The sequence below is a fragment of the Vicugna pacos genome, chromosome 27 (assembly GCF_048564905.1).
Source record: "Vicugna pacos chromosome 27, VicPac4, whole genome shotgun sequence".
Taxonomy (NCBI): domain Eukaryota; kingdom Metazoa; phylum Chordata; class Mammalia; order Artiodactyla; family Camelidae; genus Vicugna; species Vicugna pacos.
In genome coordinates, this window is record NC_133013.1 from 19742350 (window position 1) to 19765938 (window position 23589).

Consider the following 23589-nt stretch of genomic DNA (forward strand, 5'->3'; position numbering starts at 1 on the left):
CCGAAGAAGCCAAGAAGTCTATGCCTTGTAGTTTGGCTAGTCACTGACCTGGGCAGAGTGCAATGGTAACACTTTCATAAGAGCCTGGCATCTTACCAGTGAGGCCATTGGGCTCCCTAGCCAACTCTAAACATACACTCCTCAAAGTTCCTCTCTTACTGACCATGGGTCCTTTCCCTTACTCAGGTCAACAACCTAGCGTAGCTGAAAAATAAACACCATAAAGTTTCCAGCATGTCTGAAGCAACCCAGTGAGATTTAAGTCATTGATGCTTGTCATTCTTATTTGAATATAATTCATGCAATTTTCTCAAAAGAGAAAAACAACATGTATGTAGAACCAAACAGGTTCTCTTGAGTCTTTAATTCAGCATAAGCTAAAGAAGAATAAAGGTTAGCTCACGGCTTACTCAAATTACCAGAAAATAAATTATATGCATACTTTTTTGGAAGTTAAAAGAGACAAGATCCACCTGCAGCCCCCACCACCACAATCTCTCATTTCCTCTCTAGCACAATTTAATAAACAAATTCGACAATTCCACAGGTCAGTCTCCCGCCTTCTCTTAAACACTTAGCTACTTCATGTTCACATGTTCCTGCATTTCTGTGGGAATTATTTCCAAGGCCAGGCTAAATAATCAAAGAGTCCATAACTAAAACACAGCGATTACCAGTCCTTTTTCTGAGAATCTCTGTTGTTATCAAATATTTTCAAGGTCCATTTAAAAAATTAAAAACATGTTCACTTTCATCTAAAATAATGCAAACAAAAAATATCCCATCAACATTCTTATAATATGGTGTGACTCCCACAAAAAGATTGTGAAACACTGTTAGGACATCCAAGCCTCCTTGTGAAGTATCATCCTCAGGAGATGCTGCCTTCTCCCTCCATTCTTCTGTGGACTAGCCTGAATATCATAAAAACCAAATGCTTGTTGACTTACACTCATGTCTAAAAGCAATTAAAATATTCAAGAGTTGCATTATCCACTACAGTAGCCACTAGTCATGTGGCTACTGAGCACCTGAAATGTAGCTAGTTCAAACTGAGCTGTGCTATAAATGTGAAAGTAGACATTGGATCTTGAAGTCTTAGTACTAACAAGACTATCTCATTAATAGTTTTTATATTGATTACACATTGACATAATATTTTGCATATATTGGGTTAGATAAAATATACTTTTTAAAACTTTTTAAATGTAGCTAAATGTGACTCTCTTTGTAATTGTACGTATAAATAGTCCTGAAACCTTTGACCTATCCTTTTTCATCCAATCTTCTTGTAAATCACTATAAAATAGATCTCTGTATTATAGTCAAAGGCAGTCTTCACCCAGAAGGGGACCCAATCCACAGGCAAACTACAAAAGGGGCAAGTGTTGCCAGAGATTCAAGGTCATTCTTCAGAGGCTTCACAAGGAAGCTGCCTAGAAACAGCTCTGTATATACATGCCTAGTACATCCAAGTTTTCAAATCTAAATCACCTGGCAAATGGTCATGAATTCCTCGATTTATGGGTGTAGTGCAGACTCTACTGAAATCCAGAGAATTATCCAACATGGCATTTATCCTTCGAAAGATATTGGCATTGCTACATGTGGAGAGTGCAGGTGCTTCCTGGTTGTCCCAGCAATCTTTTATCCTTCCCGCCTCTTCTTCCTAGACACAGAGAAAAGGTATTTAGGTTTTCTACTCTCCTTTATGACAGAGACTTCACACCTTCTTTCTTCTAACCCACCACGATGAGTCAGATAAAGCAACAAGGGCTTGGGTTTCTTGCCTATATATTAAAATACTTTTGAGTGCTCACTGTGAACAAGATGCCCTGAGAGAACTGTAAGAGGGAAAAACACCAAATGTAAGGTGCTGCCTCAAGAACCATCTAACGTAGTGGGATGTGTCCAGGAAGAACGGCATGGGAGCAGCAGCATGAGCCTCAGAACCAGACATACCTGATACCTGGTTCAAGTCTTGGGGTTTATCTATACAATAGATTATTTCACAATAAAAAAGAATGAAGCACTGATACATATTACAATATGGGTAAATCTTAAAAACACTAAGTGAAAGAAGCCAGTCATAAAAGACCACAGATTATATGAGCCCATTTATATGAAATGTCCAGAACAGGGAAATCTAAAGCAGATTAACTGCCTTCAGCTGGAGAGGTGGGGAGGAGGCTAGAGGCTGGTGTCTAGCGGGTACAAGGTTTCTTCTTGAGATGATGAAAATATTCTAAAATAAGATTATGGTGATGATTACAAAATTACAAATATGCTAGAAATCAATGAACTGTACACTGAAATGTGAACTTTATGGTTATGTATATCTCAATACAGTTGTTTAAAAAGTTTGATTCTGTCATTTATGAGCAGTTATTAACCTCTATGCCTCTGTGAAATGGGAAAGGAGTACCCACCAACCTTGTGATAAGGTGTATACAGCATTTAGCATGGTGCTGGCATGTAGGAGCTGCTAGTTTTTACACCTGAAGATATAATTACAGGAAAAGACTCGGTAAGGACCAAGAGTGGTACAATCACCACCCAAAGGGAACTGTTTAGTTATACAACTCTATGTGGTGACTAAAAGCACACACAATTCGTGTAAAACATTACTGAATGAAAAAAGCACTCCCAGATACATAAACATGAACTGAACCCCCGCTCACACACAGCTGATTCTTTTGGTATTCTCCATCTCAGTAAATACAACCACCTTCCTCCAGGCACCCTAGAAAGAAACCGAGGTATCATTCTTCACTCTCCAGTCTCCCATATCACCACATCCGATGCCTGGCATCTAAGCAATGAAACACTGGCTGACGGACTGAATCTTCTAATGGGAGTCTGAATCATCCGTTCTGTGATTCCCAATTACCTTGGGGAAAATAAAAAAAGTAAGGAAACTAGTACCTAAGATCTCATAGCTGACTACCTCAAAACACAACCCAAAAAAGCCTGGTGTTATTTTGTTTAGACTATTAAAGTCTAGGTATAAGCATGAGAATGACCAGAAACATCTATAACTTTGTAAACTCTGCAGGATGGCCTTAAAGGGACAAACTTGAGTCCCATATCATTTTCAAGCTCTTGAAAAGACTGGTATCCTCTGCAAACTATGAGGATGACCAGAATACAAAGACCTGCAAGGTTGTTTTCCCAAGCTTTCCAGAGAGATGCCACTGACAATGGATAAATCTACTGACACAAGCCCCTTTTCACAACTGTAGATTTCTAAGATGATTCTCAGCTTCAATAAGGCAACTTTACAAAGGCTAAAATATAAGCATTCACAATCAATCTGAAGACCTTAAGGTGACATGCTTCATTCCTTCACTGCCTAATCCGCCTGGTAACATTAACCAACTGCCCGCTACCTACAGCTGCATTCTAAGGGTAGGCAGATTAGCCAAAAAAAATTTTAAGTCTAGAAAGGGAACTAAACCTGATTATGTCGTGAACAACCACAACACAAGCTACAATGTGCTGTAAACATACACTGTCCTCTAAGCCGAGGGGACTCAGAGGAACAGAATGTATCTGGAAGTGAGGGTAAGAGGGAGGTCTGAGGAACAGAGAACAGAGCAACATTAACAAAAGAGGTCCAGTGTGGTGGAGCATTAGGTATGGAGAAGAAAGTGGACTAGAAAGAGGACCTCATATGCCAGGTTAAGAAGTTAAAATTATCTTCTACATCAAAAGTCTCCGCACTTTAAAAGTCCCCTCTTAATATATAAAAATTAACCTGATTTTTATTTACTATGATTACCAGATCCTGGCCACACTTAATGGCAAGTAAATGGTAACCATATGTGACTCTTAGAAGGAAACCATGAGCAATTACATGAAAGACAGGAGGCAGGAGAACCAGTGATGAAAGTGTTACAGTAGTCCACAGGAAAGATGCTGATCTGAAGATTTTCGGGGAGAAACGTGCTCCCCCACCCCTGCCTCCGGCCCCACCACCACCAGGAGAGCGGAAGGTCTAAGATTCTTACCATCTCAATAGCCTGAAAAAAAATCTAATAATACTCCTGGCGCGGGAAGGGTATAGCTCAAGTGGTAAAGCACATGCTTAGCATGCATGAGGTCATGGGTTCAATCCCCAGTACATCCTCTAAGAATAAATAAATACTAAATAAACCTAACTGCCTCCCCACCAAAACAAAATTTAAAAATAAAGCACACAAGAATATGCCTGGCCAACTCTGCCCCATTCCCAGAAGGAACATACACCAAAACCTCCAAACTTGAGGGAAATGACATATGGAATGCCTCCCTCCATCCCTTTAAGTACACCAAATGAGAGATCTACAAGACTTTATATAATTAGTAAAAGTAAAAATATAATTTTAAAAAGTAAAAATATAATTTAAAAAAGTAAATACCCCAAAATTGCTTAATCAGATCAGTAAGAACCAACAGTTTGCCTCGAGTAACCAATTTAGAAGGAGAAAAAAAGACCAAAGCCAGCAATGTCTGATGGGGAAGAGATCTACCACTTTCTTTATGTGGACAATAGGGATAAAAGTAATACTACTATTTCATAGGGCTTTTTGTGAATGAATACACATCATGTGCTTGCAGAGTACCTGGTACGTAATCATGTACTGAACAAATCAATGTCAGCTATCAGTAGTATTTTTACTATTACACCAAGGGGTCAGAAACCACCACAGGGATCCTTGAAGAAATACAATCTACTTGCTCTTTAAAGGAGAAAAATGAACTAAAAACCCAGGCCAACTATTCCTTTGAATACCCCAGGCCCTTCCATGCCTAGTCTTCCTAATCATTTCATTTAAAAAGCTCAATTACAAGACTAAAGACATGATAAAAATCAAACTACCTAAAACCTGAACCTACTCTAGAACATAGTTACCTTTTTAAAAATTCTCCAGTTAGGTAAAGGCATAGTTTCTCATTTTTGAAACAGAAACCTTCTATCTACACCATTACTTTGTATATTCTAACTCCAATCAATTTATAGGCCTGAGTTTTATGAACTCATGTTTCACCATGACAAAAAATAGGTTTTCTTCCTTGGCTATGCTATTATTGCTTATAGCGTTCACTGTTATTTTCTGGCATATCTTGCTATAAAGTGAGATCATGTGCAGCTTTTTTGACCTTTATTTGGTCTTTCACTATGGATAGGACAGCAGGCTTTAGAGATTAGAAACATATAAGAGAACACAAACCTCGGTACTATTGAAAATCATGGATCAAAAGGAAGAATTACCTGGCAGTGCTAGAAAAGAAGAACAGTAATTCTTACCATTACTAGATAAAAATGGCCTCAAGATGAAACCAGTTATACATATACCTACTTATTATCAGAAAGAATGGTTCACTAGGAATTTCTGTTAATATACGCTATTTTATAGCAAATCACAATTTTGTGCTCTTTCACAGGCATTGACACTCCCATTATGAAACAGTAGTTTTCTACAGCAATAATCCTTAACTGGAAAGGGCATGGGGGGGACTACAATCAGAAAAAAAGCATTTCCCTTTTCCACAGGGAAGAATCCTCCCCCAAAACTTCATTGTTTTGAAAAGTAAAAAGAAAAGCTTTGGAGTACAAATACCAAGTTTACCACTTAGTATCTTCTGTGAGCCCTGGATGCCTCAGGTACAAAACGGAGTACAGCACCTACTTTGTAGGCTTTGTGGTTATGAGAATTCTATAAAGTGCCTGGATATGCTCAGTACCTTATTACTGACAAATGTCCCCCAATTTCATCACTGTCACTCAGAAGTATATTTTCTACTTAGTTCATTCCAGGCAAGTTCATTATACTCAAAATCTGAAAAGAAACAAAAACGAATGCCTGCTGTGTTAGGGGTCCCCAAGACCACCCCCCGGTTCCATGATTCACTAGGATGACTCATAGAACTCAGCATATAGGTATACTCAGCATATATGGCTAAGATTTATGACAGTCAGAAAATACAAAGCAAAGCCAGCAAAGGTGAAAAGATGCCTAGGGGAAACCAGGTGCAAGTTTCCAAGGGTCCTCCTCCCAGGGGAGTCACACACAACATACTTAATTCCCACAGCAACAAACTGTGACATGTGTGAAATGTTGCCCACAAAGAAAGCTTGGCACCCAGGGATTTTACTGAGGGCTGGTCACACAGGCAGCCTCTGTCTGGAATATACCAAAATTTCAGACTCCAAGAGGAAAGCAAAGGTTTAGCATAAACCATACTGTTTGTGCAGTTTAAGTATAGTAAGTCACTCTTACCAGTTCTGGGAATGGTGGGAACTCAAAATCCAAGTTCCCAAACACTAGTCAAAGGACAGCAGTTAGGTTTGCTATGTTAACTCATTTTTTTGCACACCCATAAGCGTTAAGTATGGATAAACTGTTCACATCTATAACATCTGTAAGATGGATATTCACATCTCTAATGTAGTACTATACAGAAAAAAAAACCTTCTGTACTACAACTTATAGAAACCTCAGATACTAAATTAAATGAACAACAGGCCAAACTCAAGAGTACACACTACATGATTCACAAGAAGTTCAAAAACAGGCAAAACCAACTGATGACAACAGATGGCAGAAGAGTAGTAACTCTGGGGTGGGGGGGCAGTGGATACAAAGTGGAAAGGGCACAACGGAACCTTACAGAGTATTGGAAATGTTCTGTATCTTGATCTGCATGATGTATAAAAATAATACATAAATATGTAAAAATTGATCAAGTTATACACTAATATCTACTGCCTTTTACTGCATGTATGTTATTCCTCAATTTTAAAAAAGTTCAAGGAATAGACCAGTAGGGCTTAAACTTGGCCACTAAGCTCAAGTCAGACCATGATGGGCCTTGAATGCTAACTAAGGAGTCTGGCCTTACTCTGTGGCAGGGGTTCTCAAAGCGAAGGCTGTGGACCTGCCCTTTCAGAGGTCCACAAAGTCAAAACTATTTTCATAATTCTAAGATATCACTTTCTTCTTTCACTATGTTGACATTTGCACTGATGGTACAAAAACAATGGGAGTGCGTAAAACTGACACCTCAGCGGCAATCAAGGCACTGCCAGTAAACTGCAGCAGTAGTTACTGTATTCTTTACACTATGAATTCCCAGAAAAAGCCAGACTTACAAGTTTTCTCGGGTAAGCAGTAAAAATTTTATTAAATCTCAGCCTTTGAGTACATGCCTTTAATATTCTGTGAGACAAATGAACACAGTTTACGTGTAAAGCCCATTTGCTTCATACCAAAGTACAATGATGATCTCAATAAAAAGTATTTATGTGCTTGAGTTTCAAGAAGTAGCCTCTTTTTTTATTTTTCAAATGAAACATCTTTTCTACTTGAAAAACCAACTGACATTCTATGGTTATCAACTTTGGGTATTTTGCAAACATTATCTTGAAAACAAAGTAAGCGAGTCACTTCAAAAAACAAATAAATATCAGTACTTGTTGCTAATGATAAAAATTTGAGCTTTGAAGAAAAAATATGAATTCTGGAAAAACCCTTATCTGCCACCACTTGAACCTGACACCTTCCTCAACACCTTAAAAGATTTTTCTGATAAGACTGGTGATGCTATTAACCAGTGGTCAACATCTGCAATATTGCATAACTCAATGAACTATTTATCAAATGATTAAAATATGTTACAAGATCAGGCATAGGTCGATGACTCATCCAAAGTGCAAGACAGACCAGTGCATTAGATTAATACAACAGTGCACGAAGAGTACATGGCTTCACACTACCTGTTGCAATTAGAGCTGTATCCCCAGGTTCCTCATCTGCAGATTCAATCAACCACAGAGTAAAAATGTTAGAGGAAAAATTCCAGAAAGTTCCAAAAATCAAAAGTTGATTTTTCCATGCACTGGCAACTATTTTAAATGGCACTTGCAGCGTATTTACAACTATTTACATAGTATAAGTAATCTAGAAATGACAATGTATATGGGAAGATACAGGTTATATGTAAATATGGTGTCATTTTATATACGGAACTGGAACATGACTGGATTTTGGTACCCATTGGCGGGGGTGGTCCTGAAACCAATCCCCCATGGATACTGAGGGAAAACTTTAACCTTTAGAAAGTTACCACATGAGTTTTGGTGTAGTACCAAAGAGGAATAGTCACAGTTATCTGAAAAGGTTATTAAAATACTCCTCCTCTCCCTACTACGTATCTGTGTGAAACAAAATTTTCCTCACATACATCAACCAAAACAACACATGGCAACAGAGTAAATACAAAAACAGACAACAAAATCCAGTTTTCTTCTATTAAATCAGCTACTAAAGAGATCAGCAAAAATGTAAAATGCTCACTCTTCTCATTTTTTTGTTTGTTCTGGAAAATATAATTGTATTAATATGTCATGAATTTATTTTTTTGGAACTAATAAATAAATTTACTTTTTTCAGTTTTAATTCCTAATGGGTAAAAATTGATGGATGTGATCCACATGCACAAAAGCTCTTGACGGCCTCAAAATTTTAAGAGTATAAAGAAATCCTGAGATGGCAGTGTTTGAGAACCACCACTTATGGATTAGGTAATCAAATTTGCACTTTCCAAAGATCTTATAGGAACATCCAGGAAAGAATGCAAACATCCTGAAAGGCTCAAGAAACGTCTGTAAGATTTGATCGGGAAAAATGAACTTGGTAAAAAGAGTTCCAGAACAGAAAGTGTGAGGGAAGAGGATCTTATGATATCAGATCTCAAGGATTTAACTGATGAGGAAAGGGTGAGGCAGTAAAGATAGAGAGGTTACTCTGTACAAAAGCTTGACAGGGAAGCTAAGGAAAGCCAGGGAGGCTGGTTGCTGGAGGGGATGGTCGTATTAGGAAAGGTCTAAACATGGAAGAGAGATGATCATGTTTACAGAGGTGAAAGATGTAGCAGAGATAACTGACCAAGAGGTCCTGAGGGTATGAGAGAAGATGGACTCCAAGACACAAAACTGCTCTTTGAGTAGGGAGGAGGACACTCTTCAACAACTGCAGAAAAGGGATAGTAGTGGAAGCTAAGTCCAACTGGAGAGGGCAAGAATAGGGCCCATATGACCAACTGTCCAAGTTGGTCTGTTCCTCACAAGAATTTATGAGCTTACCTCGTCTCAATATAAAGAAAAAGACATGCTTAGCAAAACTGAGAATCTTTCTCCAAATCAATCAGCTTAATAGAGCACTAGCACTCAAATCAGGATCCCAGATTCCAAACCTATTCTTCCTCCTGCATCAAGGCAGCCTGAGAAACAGGAGAGGAGGGGAGGTGAGACCAGGTCAGGGAACTTCTCTGTGGCGACTGAAGCTGTATGGGGAGTCTCTTACAAGGGCAGGAAAATACTGTTCTCTGTGCTTCACCTGAAACATTTGGAAGCTTTATCATTAAGAGGTCCTCCCAAACTGAGGTAGGGCAATATGACAAGGAAAAGCGGCAGATGGAGCTGGCATAACCTCCTGACTGGCAGAGGCAAATTCAGCCTCTTCAAGTCCAAAAACCCAAGGGAAGTTTGAGTTTCATTTTAAAACTCCTGTATTTAATCAGTAACACCTCACTAGTTACTCCTATGGTGGTGATCTGGGCGGGGGTGTTAGAAAAGATACGGGAAAAGGCCCTCTCACCTAGTGCTCACCACTCAGCTTAGAAGATACAATTACCCATTAAGACCCAAGGATCAAAGGTCTGAGGGAATCTGTCTGGGGAGCAGTAAGACCATTAGTATGGCGGAGCTCCACACAGAGACACAGGTGTGAAAAGGCAGGAATAACTAAGAAGGAAGGTGAAACAAGTAGACTGAAAATACTCATCCAAGGCAGACGTGAATTTGTTGTAGCAATGGGAATGGAGAAGGAATGGAAGGATACAGTGGCCAAGGGAGACAAAGAGCTAGACAGCATCAAGGTTCTATCGTTACAGAAACTGGGAAGAGGTTTCCAAAGGAAAGCTACAAGTATGTATTTACCTAGCATCCTTCTGTACTGGGGAATTTAGTGGCTAAAAAAATTTTTAAAACAAAAAAATACACCCGAACACAGTTCTTTCCCCCCAAGAGAAAAAAACAGACTAGTAATTGGGTGGAGGGGATAGAATTAGATTAGCCTCAGGAGATGAAGAAAAGAAGAAATTGGTTGTTTTGAGATCTTCTGGGTTTAATATGCCTCAGACAGACACATTTATTCAGTAGGCTAATGAGAACTACGGGTCTTGAGAACAACCAGGGCTAAAACGCTCAACCTAAAACTTGACCACACAGAGGGAGAACTGGTGCTAGAGGAATACATAAGCCCTCTGTATAAGGGAACAAGGATGAGCCGACAAAATGAACCAGAGGGAACACAGCACTCAGGGGGAGGAGGAGGAAGCCTGTAAGTGCCAGGACAAGAAAAGATCTATCAGACAGACAAAGAAAAACTAGGAAACCATAGAGTCTTATGAACCACTGGGAAATTTTAAATACAATGAGATAATCAGAGACCAGCATAGCAGAGGGCAAGGTGCAGGAATTCTAGAAATAACACTAGTCCGGAAATAAAAAGACCTGCGTTTCAATTTGGCTCTATCATCCTCTCACTGTATAAACAACCACTTTTCCTTCTACGCTTAATTCTCCTTGTCTGTGAAAATGGTCAGACACTATAATCTGGGCTTGCTATCTACTCCAAGTTCTATCTGGGAGGCAGACAGGTCTCCAACACCTTTTGAGCTTGAAAACAATTCCAAAATTACAGCTTTAAAAAAGTCTCAGGAGGAAGGGCAGACTCAGGAGACAGATGGTGTCAGAGCCAGAAACCAGGAGCACAAAGCCAGAATGCAGAGAACACAGGTGTTAAGTAGTAAGAGATTAAGCGTTCTGTCAAAAGACACAAAAAACTCAATCTGCTCTTCAAGGTAACAGCTTTCCTTCAATAAGAGAAGAGCTACTCCCAAGTCTTTATCAAAGAAGACTTCAGGCCAGAGTACTAAACCTGTCAGGATGGTACATGTCAGCATATTGTGCTGGCTGGAATAAAGAAAGCAGTAACACTATTATAGTCCAGTTACTCCCAGAATCAGCAGCTACATGCAACCATGACCCATTTTTAGCACACAAATCAATCTTTAGACCTGTCCTCTGGGGATTCTCCAATTATCTCAAAGAAAGCCACGACAAAATGTCTTAAATATTAAAACAGAGTGTTAACTCACTATAATCTGAAAGGGTACTCCAGCCACGCAGGAATACTGAAAAGTGAAGTAGAATTCAAAGGCTATCCACGCCTAAGAGTTCTTCAGCACCACTGAAAGCAACTCTCAACTCTATTTAGTTGAACATTAGGAATGTTCCTGCTACATCTGTTATTTTAAAACATTCACATTATATTAAGAAGGCAAAGTAATTCCTAACAGGAGTCTTCTTAAATCCCTGTAACAAAACTCTGAAAATTATGTCTAGAATGTAAATGCAACACTCTCAAATTTGGAAACTGACTTTTTACGGAAAGTCAGATAACTTTCCTATGAAAATATGAAATATTTACACTTTCAGTTCAATGTTTTCAGTCAATTTACTATACTTGAGAAATGCCTTGTTTCGAGGGTCCTATCTTGAACACAAAAACTTTCAGCATTTGCAATCTGTGCTTACAGACGATGACAAGCTTGCATAAGCAGGTGTAACTAAAATCAGGCTGCAACAATTGCAGGAAAGAAAACAAAATGCATTTCCAAAGCTGCAATGTGTGGGGGCAGAGGCGAGGTGGTCAGCAGAATCCAAACACTGAAAGGGTGCAATTGGTGCTTTAGTTTTAATTCAAAGAGAAGCAAAAATTCTTATATAACTTCCTCCACTCCAATCTCTAGCCCAACCCCCTTCCAACCTACCCCTCCCCTACCCCCAGGTTTTCTGGCAAGTTCTCCCCAAAGTCAGTACAGCTTAGATACTGCCTAGGAAAAGCAGATTTGTAGAACAGGATGGGATTAGCACAGCTCTTCCGTATGAGAGAAAATAATTTGCTGTTTGATCCAGTGATTCTTTTACTGCCTCTACCACTAGCTACTGAAGCAACAGCCTAAACACTAATATCTGGGTTCAGTATGCATTCCTATCTCAATCTTCAACCCAGAAGTACTACCCACTAATGAGTTTGGAATTTGTCCTTTAAGCAAACACATATCAACGTTAGAGAACAGTCATTCAGCTGAAAACAATGAATGAGAAACTTTGCATAGATACTACCTAGTACACGAACACTAAAATACCAGCAGAGAGCTTCTTTAGTCATCTCACCCTTCCCCTCCATCTCCAATTCACAAACATCGAACTCATAGCTTAGTGCCTGGCCTGTAAACGTAGTTAAAGAAGCAGCCGGGGACAGGTAACATTTCAGTTTCCATCTTTCCAAAAACTTCTCAGACAACAGGTTAAAAAAAAAAAAACTCCACTGGTTTGTATTTGAGTCTGCATTCTCACTAAAAAATCTCTTTGGTAAAGTCTCTGAATATGCTCTTTACTGCTTTATATCCTTTGGGGATAAGATACAGAAATAAAGGTACCTATCACTTTACATCTGCTAGTGTGGCTGTGTACACTGATAGAATTCTGAGTTTTGCCCAGAATGAAACCCCAACCCCTCATTCATGATGCAGGGCTCTTTTATGCCCCGGGAGCTTACTCCAGATTTTACCATGTATTCCTAAAACCCGTATTTATTCTTCCTGGAAATCTAAGAGACAAAATTATGGGAATTTTAGGCTAAGCCAAGATGGCGGAGTAGAGAGACTCACAGCTTACCCTCCCCCACAAACACACCAAGAATTACATATACAAACCCACTGAATCACACAGAAAACCTACTGAACTCTGGTAGTGTCTCTCATTTCAAAATACAGGATTCTCACAAAATCCGATAAACAAGTTTATACTGTTTATACTGTTATATCATCATGCTATAGCACAGGGAACTATATTCGATATCTTGTAGTAACTTATGGTTTAAAAAGAATATGATAATGAATATATGTATGTTACTATATGACTGAAATATTGTGCTGTACACCAGAAATTGATAGAACACTGTAAACTGACTGTACTTCAATATAAATATATATAAATAAATTATGAGAATTTTAGTTAAAAGAGAAAAAATGAGGTTTAATAAGCCCTGTTCTACTTTTACAGGTCTTATAACAATTATATAATTTCAAATTATACAATTTCAAATTTGCCTTGTTTCAGAAGAAAAATGTTGCTGAAATTTAACTGTCCTGAAAGAGGAAAGTCTTTTGTGCAGAGGATTGGGAGGGTCACCCCCACAGTGGGAGGAGCCTGACTTCTCCAGACCTCTGGCTCTCTCAGGGTCAGCTAACTGCTCTGACACACATCATGGAATGATAGACACAGCACATTCCTCCTGACATCAACACTGCTGCACTAATGCTCAGAAGACCCACACTGACTTCCACAGCAACCTCCAATTCCCTCCAATGCAGCTGAGGCTCAATTTGCCTATAAATGTGACCAGCCCATAGATCATCGCATTTTCTATACAATTCACATCACCATTAACCCTCTGACCCCCCCGACATACCAGAATACCATATCACAGGTTGAGCTATGGCACCAGAAAGACCTAGGTTCACACACCAGTTTTATCACTTAATAGCCTTGTGACTTGATTTCTAAGCCCCTTTCATCATCTGCAAAATAGGGGGAAAACCAGAAAGGGATGTTTTAAGACAGAGATCCCAAACTAGCCCTCAGGTTAAATCCAATCTCTAGAGACATGTTACTTTGATCCACGTAGTGTTTATAATTTGTTAATTGCTACATTAAAAAAAAAGAGATTGGCTTTACTAGAAGAGAAGACAAAGATCAATTAACTCAGGGCCTATGCATCAGCTCTCTAACCTGCCTGCTGTAGAGGCTAGCATAGCTCTCCCCATCCTCACAGGGAGCCTGCGCCAGAGAGATGTCTGTTAAGACAACACTGGGGAGGGAGAAAAGCAAGTGTTTCTACATTACAGACTGAGTTACATAGAGGCTAGTCAACTCCCAAATCCTAGCGCTATAAACTGAGCACGTACTGCCAGGTCAATCCTCAAGTTTAAATTACATCACTGTGACAAACGCCAAACTCTACAGCAACGTGCTCTGTAAATACAGTTCAGCTCGAAGCATGCTCGGTGAGGATGCTCCAAGACCAGTGGTCAGCCCTAACCCTCCTGTCCTGAGGGGCTCCCGACAGCCCAGACTCCATGGAGCTCCAGATGCAGCACTTCCTTCCACTCCTCTACCTACGATAAAAACCAACCCGCCAGGAAAACCACCAGCAGCCTGAGGTTTCCAAGGTTTCCTTCTGCCTGTTTGCATTTATTTTTGTTTTTAACCCAGCACGTGTCCCTGGGCTCAAACACAACCAGAACCTAAGGGTGCAAACTATCCTCAAGAGACACACACTTCCAGCTGGCACATGTCAGCTCTGTCACCTGAGGGGCACACGGGAGGCAAGAGGGCCACCTGTGACTTCCAGAGAACCAGCTCCGACCCATTGGCCCCTCTCGCCCTGCAAATGACGCAGACCAGCGGTTTGCTCAGGTGCTGGAGAAAGCGAGGCGGCAGATCGGTAGCCACGGAGACCAAAGGAGGCAGCTGCCAGCGAAATGCAGCGCTAAGCAGAGCCGAGGCCTCGGGGCGGGGTGGGGGAGGGGGGCCATGGCCAGCAACCCCGCCTCTGAGAGCTCTCCTGGAGTGCAACCTGGAGCAGGGCACCATGCCGAGGGGCAAGGCCTGCAAGGCACAAAGTGCCACCAAAAAATAACCCGTGCACACGAGGATGTGCTCCAGAGCCCAGGTGTCCACCTGGTCTTTCTCGGTCTCTTGGGCGGCGCTAGGCCACTTACAAAGAGCCGGGCCTTGCCTGGGCCCTCTGGGAACCACGCAAGAAAGTCAGGGTCGACCTGACGGTAGAGAACACCCACGCAGGGAAAAAGCCGGGGGAATGACGCCAAGTGGGACAACCAAAGGTGAGTGACCTTTTCCTGGTCTGAGACCCCTGTTCCCCCCGGGGCTCGGGGCAGGCACAAGCCTAAGAAGCAACCAGGCTGTTTCCCAAGCCACTGCTCCACCAAACCTGAGACCAGAGCTGACCAGGCACCCAACCCCTCACCGACGTCTGGGTACCTGGTCCAGCCCTGGACTGAGGAGAGAATGACAAAGCCATGACCACACGCACGCTTCTCCACTGGCCAGGCAGCCCGCGGGGGAGAAAACAGAGGCTGGTGCGGCCTAGCTCAGCTCCACGCTTGAGGAATCTCCGCGGCATGCATGACCCCCACCCATGGCCGCAGGACCCACCTCTGAGCCTCAAGGCTCCCCAGAGCGAGGCCACGTTGCACGTGCGAGCCACCCACTCGCGCTCAACCCTACCTAGCCAAGCCCGCCCCCAGAATTCCAGCTCCTGCGCCAATCGAACGTGTGAAGCCACGTGACCTCCTGGGCCAAGGAAGTGCGTGCCGACTGCACGAGGGGCCTGATCCCTCCGCCTTAAAGGAGCCGCGCCCGCTGCCGTCGTGGCAATCTCAGGTGTCCGGAGGCCCAACGCGGGGGTCTCTGCCACCAGCAGCCCCGCCCCACCCAGGCCGCCCGTCCCCACCGCCCACTGGGTACGAACGCGACTCGTGGGGGACGCTGCGAGGCGCGTGAGCTCCCAGCGCCGGTGGCTTCGGGTCTCACATGCGACGGCTGCGGGAGAAGGAAGTGTTCTGGACGCGGGTGCGCCCTTCCGTCCGGTCAGCTCCCGTCTAGACATACACTCGAGGGCACCGGCAGTCTGCAGCGCCACTCGGAGGCCCCACCGGCCGCCCCCGGAGGGCCGCGGCGCCTTTAAGCCCAAAGGCCCTGAGTCACGAGGAGTCTCCCTACCCCCCCTCGCCACACACCCCTCCACGAGGCCCCACGCCCGCGGGCACGTGACCCGCGCCCCGCCCGGGACTCGCGCACACGGGGGGCGGGGGAGGGTACCGCGGAGCCGGCCGAGGCTGCGCGCGGACCGTTAGCAGTCTCGCTCGGGACCGCGGCCCCGCCCAGCCCCGCCCTGGCGGGCGGCAGGCAACTCTTACCAGCGGGAGCGCCATGGGGCTGGCGTGGCCCTGCGGGAAGGACGGACCGGCCGGCGGGCGGCTGGCCGGCACGGCGAGGGACGCGCAGACACGTGGGCACTATTTTTGCAGCGAGCCGCGCACAGCGCCGCACTCTGGACGGCTTATAAAGCCCCGCGGAGCCGCCCCCCGGCCGGATGCGAGGCACCTGTGTCGGCCCCGCCCGGGGCCCCGCCCCTTCCAGCGTGCTGCGCTGAGGGCTCAGTCGCCCACCCGGAGCCAGGCGCCTGGACCCGGGAGGGCTCGGCCGCCGCGGAGGCTGCTGGCCACAGCTGTACCCTTGAGAGGCCAAGGGCCCAAGTTAAGCACGCCACTCACCTAGTTACCCTGGTCAAGGCACTCACCTCCTCTGAGCCTCAGTTTACCCCTTATGAAATAGGACGCGATTTACAAGCCTCTGCGACGGGGCGGCAATATGCTTTGTCAGTAAAGCCCTCTTTACAGTGTCCACGCTCCGTTCCTTCCAAGGACCTCTCCCGGCGAAAGCCAACCCTACGTACCCCGGTCCGAGCCTTCGCTCCTTGGGCTCCAGGAGGCGCGCTCACTCTAGACTGGCTGCTCCGTGTGTTGGAACTGGTCGGGGGCGGGGGCCGGTGCGCCGGCGTCCGGGGATCCCGGAAAGTTCCAAAAACACCAGGGGGCCTCTTTGTACCGCAGTTCCCTGGGGAAACCGCTTCCGACGTTCTTGCCGGACTGCGACAGGAAACTTCTCCGAATGGGGAGAAGAGACAGGGCGGGGGTCCCGGGGTGAGAGACACCGTGGGTCGGGCTGTCGTCGGGAAAGGCGTCCTGGGGTAGCCGGGGCGGGGCGGACCGGAAGCTCCAGGCAAGCGCAGAGGCGGAGATGGCGTGCCAGGAGGGGGAGAGCAAGCAAAGGCTGGGAAGGAGGACTGAACAGAACGGCTCCATCTGACCCGGGCGCAGTATAATGCGAGGGAAGCCTGGGCCCAGTTTGTGAAGGGCCATTATTTTACAGACAGCGGGGAACTATTAAGAATTGTAAACAGAAGAATGGCAGTATCAGATCTCTTTTAAGATTTTACTGGAAATGTAGCAAAGGTTGGACAGAAAAGGGGAGAAACGAGGGAGTGGGGAGGAAAGGGACCAGCGTTTGTTGAGCATTACTAAGTGTTGAACTTGTGTTACCTCATCATTGTAATACAATTTTATAAAGCATTTACTATGCTTAAGGCTCCTCCTGGCAGTTGGGAAGAAGCAACTGCTGCCTTCCTGGCAGGCTGGTGAGGCTGGCCTGGATCTGATGCTAAGGGGAGGGCGGCAGATACCTGTAGTTTTCTGTCTAGGGCAATGGAAGGAGAGGAAGTCAAGGTCTAGTCTACTGTTGCAGGAGAATTAATGGGAGAAGGTGAGGGTAAGAACCAGTGCTGGAGTAGAAGTCCACAGGAGGACTCAGAGTGACAGTGAGAGTTGGCCGGTCTCGATCCATAGAATATCCCCATGTGGGAGCTTCTTGGGTTGCTGAGATCATGAGCAGAGAGGGTGTTGGCTGCTAGGGCAGGACAAGAGGGGGCCCTGGCATACCCCCTAGCTATAAACTGCTCTACCCTCTCTCTCCTTCAGACTTGCTGCTTAGCCATTTGCCCTCCCTCCTCAAAATGGCCCATTCCAGCTACCCAGGAATCCACACCTTCTGGTTTAGCTTCACTGGAACCCTCCCACACCAGGACCTACCTGGGGCTCTTCCTTCTCTCAAAGCAGCCCATCCACAAGTCTCACCCTGGCCCACAAACAGCAAAGGACAGCTCATGCAAAGTGGTGTATCTTGCTTGTCCTGTCAAGGGGTGCCACACCCAAATACCTACAGCCCAGGAGCCAAGTGAGGATAGGTGAGAGTACCAAGAAGGCCCAAGGCACATCTAAAAAGGCAACCAGCTTATGGATACCATGCAGGTCCCAGCCCAGCCAGATCTTTCAAGACAAGCTGTAAATGCAGTTTTGTTTTGTTTTTTAATGTGAAATCTAATTTTAAATGTGGTCACTAACTGAAATTTAAAGAGCCACGGCTAGCATGTCCAGGGGCCTCATGCAGCTCATTGGCTGCTAACTTGTGATCCTTTCCATTTCTTCCTTGTCCCTGACCCAAACCTGAGTAAGATAAGAACCTGAAACCTGGAATTGTGCCCAGGGGAACAGGCATCTGGGAGCTCTTTCATATTTTAAAACTCCCAGCCATAGGAAAATGAAAGTATCTTTCAGGTGACTTGGAACAGAAATTTCTGCTGCATAAAATTCCTCTTTCTGAACTCTGTGTTGCAGGTAATAATAACAGCTGACTTTCACTGAGCACTTACTGTGTGCTTGGCACAGTTCTAAGTGTTTTACCTGGGTTAACCCATTTGCAGATGAAGAAACTGAAGCTCAAAGAAGTCAAGGAACTAGCTCAACGACTCCCAGCTAGAAGTGGAGTGGAGACTCAAACCTAGGCAGTCTTCTAACTTCAGAGCCTGAAGCCTTAACCAGATAAGAACAAAACATCCAGCACCCTATGTGTACACTACCTGCTGACGGACCCAGAGTTCACTGTAGGCAATGAAGGAAGGGGTGGCTGAATCCACAGACGGGCATGTATTTGGTGAATCCTTGCTCCCTGCCTGATGTGGCCAGGGCTGCAGGTTCTACAGGAAGAACAGTGCCCCTAACCAGAAGTGCTCCACGATCCACAGGGCAGGGTGTGGAAAGTGGCAGAGGTGGAGATGTTAAATGACTTGGTCAAGTCCCCACAGCTGGTCACTGGCAGAAGTAACAGGAACAAACAGGCAGCATTATCCATTCTCCCAGTCAACAAACAGCCTTTGAGCCCAGCTATGCCTGGCACCATCTCTGCAGTCAAGCCCCAGATTTAGAATACAGGTTTTAAGTGTAACCGTAATTGGCTGGACTTTTAAATGCATGCACTGGAGGGACAGGAGTGACCCTGTAGTCTTTTATATGCTCAGGTGTTCAGTGCCTCCACAGCAGGCAGAGAGCTAAAAGAAGAAAAGAGACTGCAGGGAGAAAATAATTTTCCTGGTTGAAAAAGATCAGAAGAGGAATTCATTTAGGAACTCAAGACCACAAGGTAAAGTGAGCACATGGTGTCTACTCAACTTCTGCCAGGCTCTGTGCAGAAGAAACCATGTTCTTTGTTTTTTGGGTTTTTTTTGTGCCCTTTTAAGTGGGACAAAAGAAAGTGAATCAGCCCTACCTTTCATCATCCACAAATGTAAATTTTAAATGGGTTAAAATAGAAATATGTAAAGTATTACTTGAAAAATTTTTAAAAGAAAATATTAGAATATTTTTATTACCGCAGCATGAGGACAAATTTTGTAAATATGGGACAAAAAAGCACAGGATATAAAGGGACATTGACTATATCATAACTTAACACCTTGGTTTATCAAAAGATATTTAAAACTTGAAAAAACAAGCCATAGATTGGAAGAAAGCATTTGCAATACTTGATCTATAAACGACTAGTTTCAGAATATATAAGAACTTCTAGAATGAGACAAATAGAAAAATGGGCAAAGATGGGGACAGGCAGTTGACAGGAGTGAAAACCCAAATGTCCAATGTTTGTTTGTATCACCAGATGCCTACCCTCACCAATAACCAGGGAGATGCAAATGAAGCAGTGGGATACCATTTCACACCTCCCAGACAGACAAAGTGAACAAGGCTCACTATCCCAACAGCAGGCTCACCGCCAGGAAGGGTGTAAACTGGTTCAACCACTTTGTGACTTTTGTTTTCTGCATGTTTTGAATTAAGAGATAAACCACATACAGAGAGTGAACAGAACGTATAAGCTTAGGTGTACAGCTTGATGATTTTTTTACCTGCATAACCACCACCCATCAAGGCATAGAATCCTTCCAGAACCCCACAGGGTTTCATCACAAGCTCTTCCTAGTTTACCCCTCCTCCTTGAAGTAACTAATATCTTACTACTTTCCTCACAGATTCATTCTGTTTTAAGCATTCACATAAGCTTTTGGCCTTTTTCATTCAACACAGCACCTGTGAGATTCATCCATGTTGTTGCAGGTAGCAGTAGTTCAGTCCTTTTTATTGCTAAGTAGTATTCTGTTATATGGGTATACCATAATTTGTTTCTCCATTCTCCTGTTGATTGGCAATTTGAACCAGAGGATTATGAATGAAAGTGCAGTGAACGTTCTTGATATGAAGTCCAGCTACTCTGGTGAGCAATTTGGCAATGTTGTTAAGTTGCAGGTGAGTATACTCTAAGACCCAGCAATCCCGCTCGCAGGGAAACACTTTAGAGGAACTTTCCCACGTGTTAAAATGGGCAGGAGTAAAAATGCCAGTAGCTGTGTGATTCAAAATTGCAAAAATAAAATATAAAATACCTTACATCCCCATCAACAGGAGAGTCGATTGACAAATTGTGGTCTAGTCATACAATGGAATACTGTATATAAGCAAAAGTAAATGAAATAAAGCTAATCATATCAACATGGATGACTCAAACAACATTGAGTGAAAAACTCAGGACATAGGAGAATACATATTCTACAACGCCATTTGCATAAAATCTGAATATATGCAGTACGTTACCGTCACGAAGTACAATACGATAGATTGTTTAGGAACACATGTATGTAGTAAAAGTACAAAAACATGCATGGCACTGATAAGCAGAAAATGCAGAATAGTCATTTACTTCAGGTGGGGAGAGACGAGCTCGTGAAACGAGGAGTTGATGAGTGCTTTAATTCATAAACCAGGTGGTCAGTACCCAAGCAGTAATTTTATTCTTTAAACTTAAAATGCAATTGTTTAAAGAGATTAAGAGATGGAGATAAGGGCAGGGGTGTGCTGGTAAATGTCTGGCAATTGGCTGCAGGGAGGGGAGTGATTTGTATTCATCTATTTCTGTGGCATAAATACTCCTACCGTGGCCAATTTCAAACTACCAATTTGATGCCAGCCGGTGCTCATGAGCCGGTACGAGCCAGCTCCAGCACACCACTGACACTGAACGTGGGAGCAAACTGCTCTGAAGCTCAAGGCCAGTGGTCCAGGCTCCCTCTGAGGACTTTTCCAACACCCTGGGAGATGAGTCGAGGGCTGGACTGTATTAATTTATGCTGTTAAGTCACCCCAAAACTAAGCAGGTTAAAACAACAAATATTTAGTATCTCACACAATTTCTGAGCATTGGGAATCCAAGGCTGACTTAGCTGGGCCATTCTGGCTCAGGCTCTCCTGAGGGTGCAGTCAAGCTGTCAGGCAGAACGGCAGTCATCTGAAGCTTTGCCTGCAGCTGGAGGATCTGCTTCCAAGCTCAGCCTCAAGCTCACTCAGTTCCCTGTCACATGGACCTCTCCGGAGGGCTGTGGGCTTTCTCCAAAGCAAATGTGACCAGAGAGACAGGGATGGAGGTACAGTGACTATCAAAATCTCATCTCAGAAATGACACACTATCACTCTGCAACATCCTATTGTTTACACACACTAACCCTGATAAAATGTAGGAGGGGGTGACACAAGGGTGCAAATGCCAGGAAGCAGGGATCACTGGATGTCGGCTTCCTCACCAATCACAGCTGAAGGTGAGTGCCAGTTGTCCTGAGATGCTTGCAACAGAGTTAGAGGCTCCTAGAGTCACACACAGCACAAGGAGAGACATGGGAACCTGAGAAGCAGTCCCCTTCGTTTTGCAGCTAAGGAAACTGAGAAGTTTACAGATTTACTAGAGAGTGCAGCCACTCTTGTCAGGAGCCCAGGGGCTCAGTCCTGCCTTGGTCCTAGTGACAAGGACCATGCTCACCCTCTCCTGGCCTCACCTCTCCCTGCCTTCCCTCTGCAGGTGCAGATGCTGGGGTCCTAGCACATCAAGGCCTAGATCAGAGTCACCTTGCCCAAGCCCTCAAGAGTTCCTTTTTCCTCAGAGCTGTTTCCTCACATTCTCTCTCAGTCACACCAAGAAGACCACCCCACTTGTTTCCACAAACCCCGCCTCTGCCACAGGGGTTGTTGGTAGCACGTCCCCAGGAGCCCCAGAGTGCAGCATGTACCGCCGTGTTGGCATTGCCAGACACAAGGCTGTGCTGGCCTCCTGGGGTCCCAATGCCATTTGCAGTCGGTGTTGAAACGTCTCAGAGCTCTGCAATCGATCTCTGAGTGAAACAAAACACGGCCCCAAGCCAGAAGGAGGCGGGAGTGAGGCGTGCTGCTGCGCTTTGCTCCTTGGTCTGGATGTTGTTCATGCAGGTTATTCATTCTATGACAGCTCATCAGATTGCACTCTGGTGATTTGTACAATTTTCTATATGAATATTATACTTCAAAAATTTTTAATATTCTCAAAGACTGGGACATATGTGTCTGGAAAGATCCCAGACAGAAGCTTTCTTCTGAGCCATTGGCAACCTTTGTTCTCCGTCACCACGGGGAAGCTCCATTCAGGTGGACTCTTGGGTGGCAGATCTGAAAAGGGACTAAAGTTAGAAGGCCCTTGGCACCAAGATAAGAAGTGACATTCAGGGGGTCTGGGCATCCCCAGCATTGCTCACCCTTCTCAGCACTGTCCCAAGCCTCAGTGACCCCAAAGCATCCTGGGCAGTAGTGGAGGAATAAGGATGGGTGTTCCCAACCATCAGGATCAAACAGTGCATCCCTCAGAGCTTTCTCTGAGTGGACAGGTCAGGGGGACGGGGGACAGGGGAGAGACAATGAGGTCAGGCCAGCACCATCAAGCAGAAGAGCCAAGAAGTTACGCACTGCTTTGCCTTTGGATATGTTCCACATTATCTCCTGTTCTCCAAACTCCTTCTTGGGGTTCACCCTTCCAGGCACCGGTTCACTGTTCTTCTTTTGACCCTGGGAGACAACACTGACCAGGCCATCAGAGAAAGAAGACCCAGCTCACCTCCTTGAGGACCCCGGTCCATGCACATCTTCCCACCGCTCTCCTGCCCCACCCCTGAGCTGGGACTCTCCCAACCCTGCAAGCTCTGCAGCCAGTTGCAGGCTGGTGGAATGAGACGGGACCTACTGAGCTGAGCAGTCCCTCCATGGTTCACACCCCAGTCCTGCCTGATCATCAACCTATAGGTCCTTTGCCACCACAGTGCCTAGCTGCTCAGTAAGTGCTCGATGAGGAAGGAGGGACCTAAGGCAGACCTTTCCCCCACCCACCTCATGTGGAGCCATGGTAGAAATGGGAGCCACTGAGAGGGACATGAATATGGCTGGGGAGGCAGGGAAGAAATTGCTGGTGAGGATCCTGGCTGTCCAGGAGCCAGATTCTGGGAGGTCAGAAGTTTCCTATTTCCCCTTCTTTGCCCAGTCAGGCCAGGGAAAATCCCCTCACGCTGACACACTGACATACTGACACACAACAACCCATCCCTCTGATCTGTAGGCTGTGCACCCACAAGATGCCCCGCTGAAGATGCTAAA

At 44.6% G+C, this 23589-nt stretch overlaps 1 protein-coding gene across 14 annotated transcripts in view; it reads right to left on the reverse strand.

Annotated features, from left to right (window-relative positions):
- The window catches only part of CPEB1 (cytoplasmic polyadenylation element binding protein 1), a 67255-nt gene extending 50308 nt beyond the window's left edge, over window positions 1–16947 (reverse strand). Inside the window, exons 1-2 of one of the 14 annotated variants that reach the window (XM_072950862.1) lie at window positions 16656–16947; window positions 1495–1669 (exon numbers count right to left, since the gene is read on the reverse strand). In XM_072950862.1, the coding sequence (XP_072806963.1) occupies window positions 1495–1570 (76 nt within the window). In that variant the 5' untranslated portion in view covers window positions 1571–1669; window positions 16656–16947. Of the gene's footprint in view, window positions 1–1494; window positions 1670–2433; window positions 2452–5727; window positions 5810–15178; window positions 15270–15352; window positions 15578–15668; window positions 15845–16116; window positions 16308–16499; window positions 16626–16655 lie in introns of those variants that run through there. The other 13 variants (XM_072950857.1, XM_072950851.1, XM_006198411.4 and 10 more) reach the window with 13 other exon arrangements.
- Between the last annotated feature and the right edge of the window lie 6642 nt (window positions 16948–23589).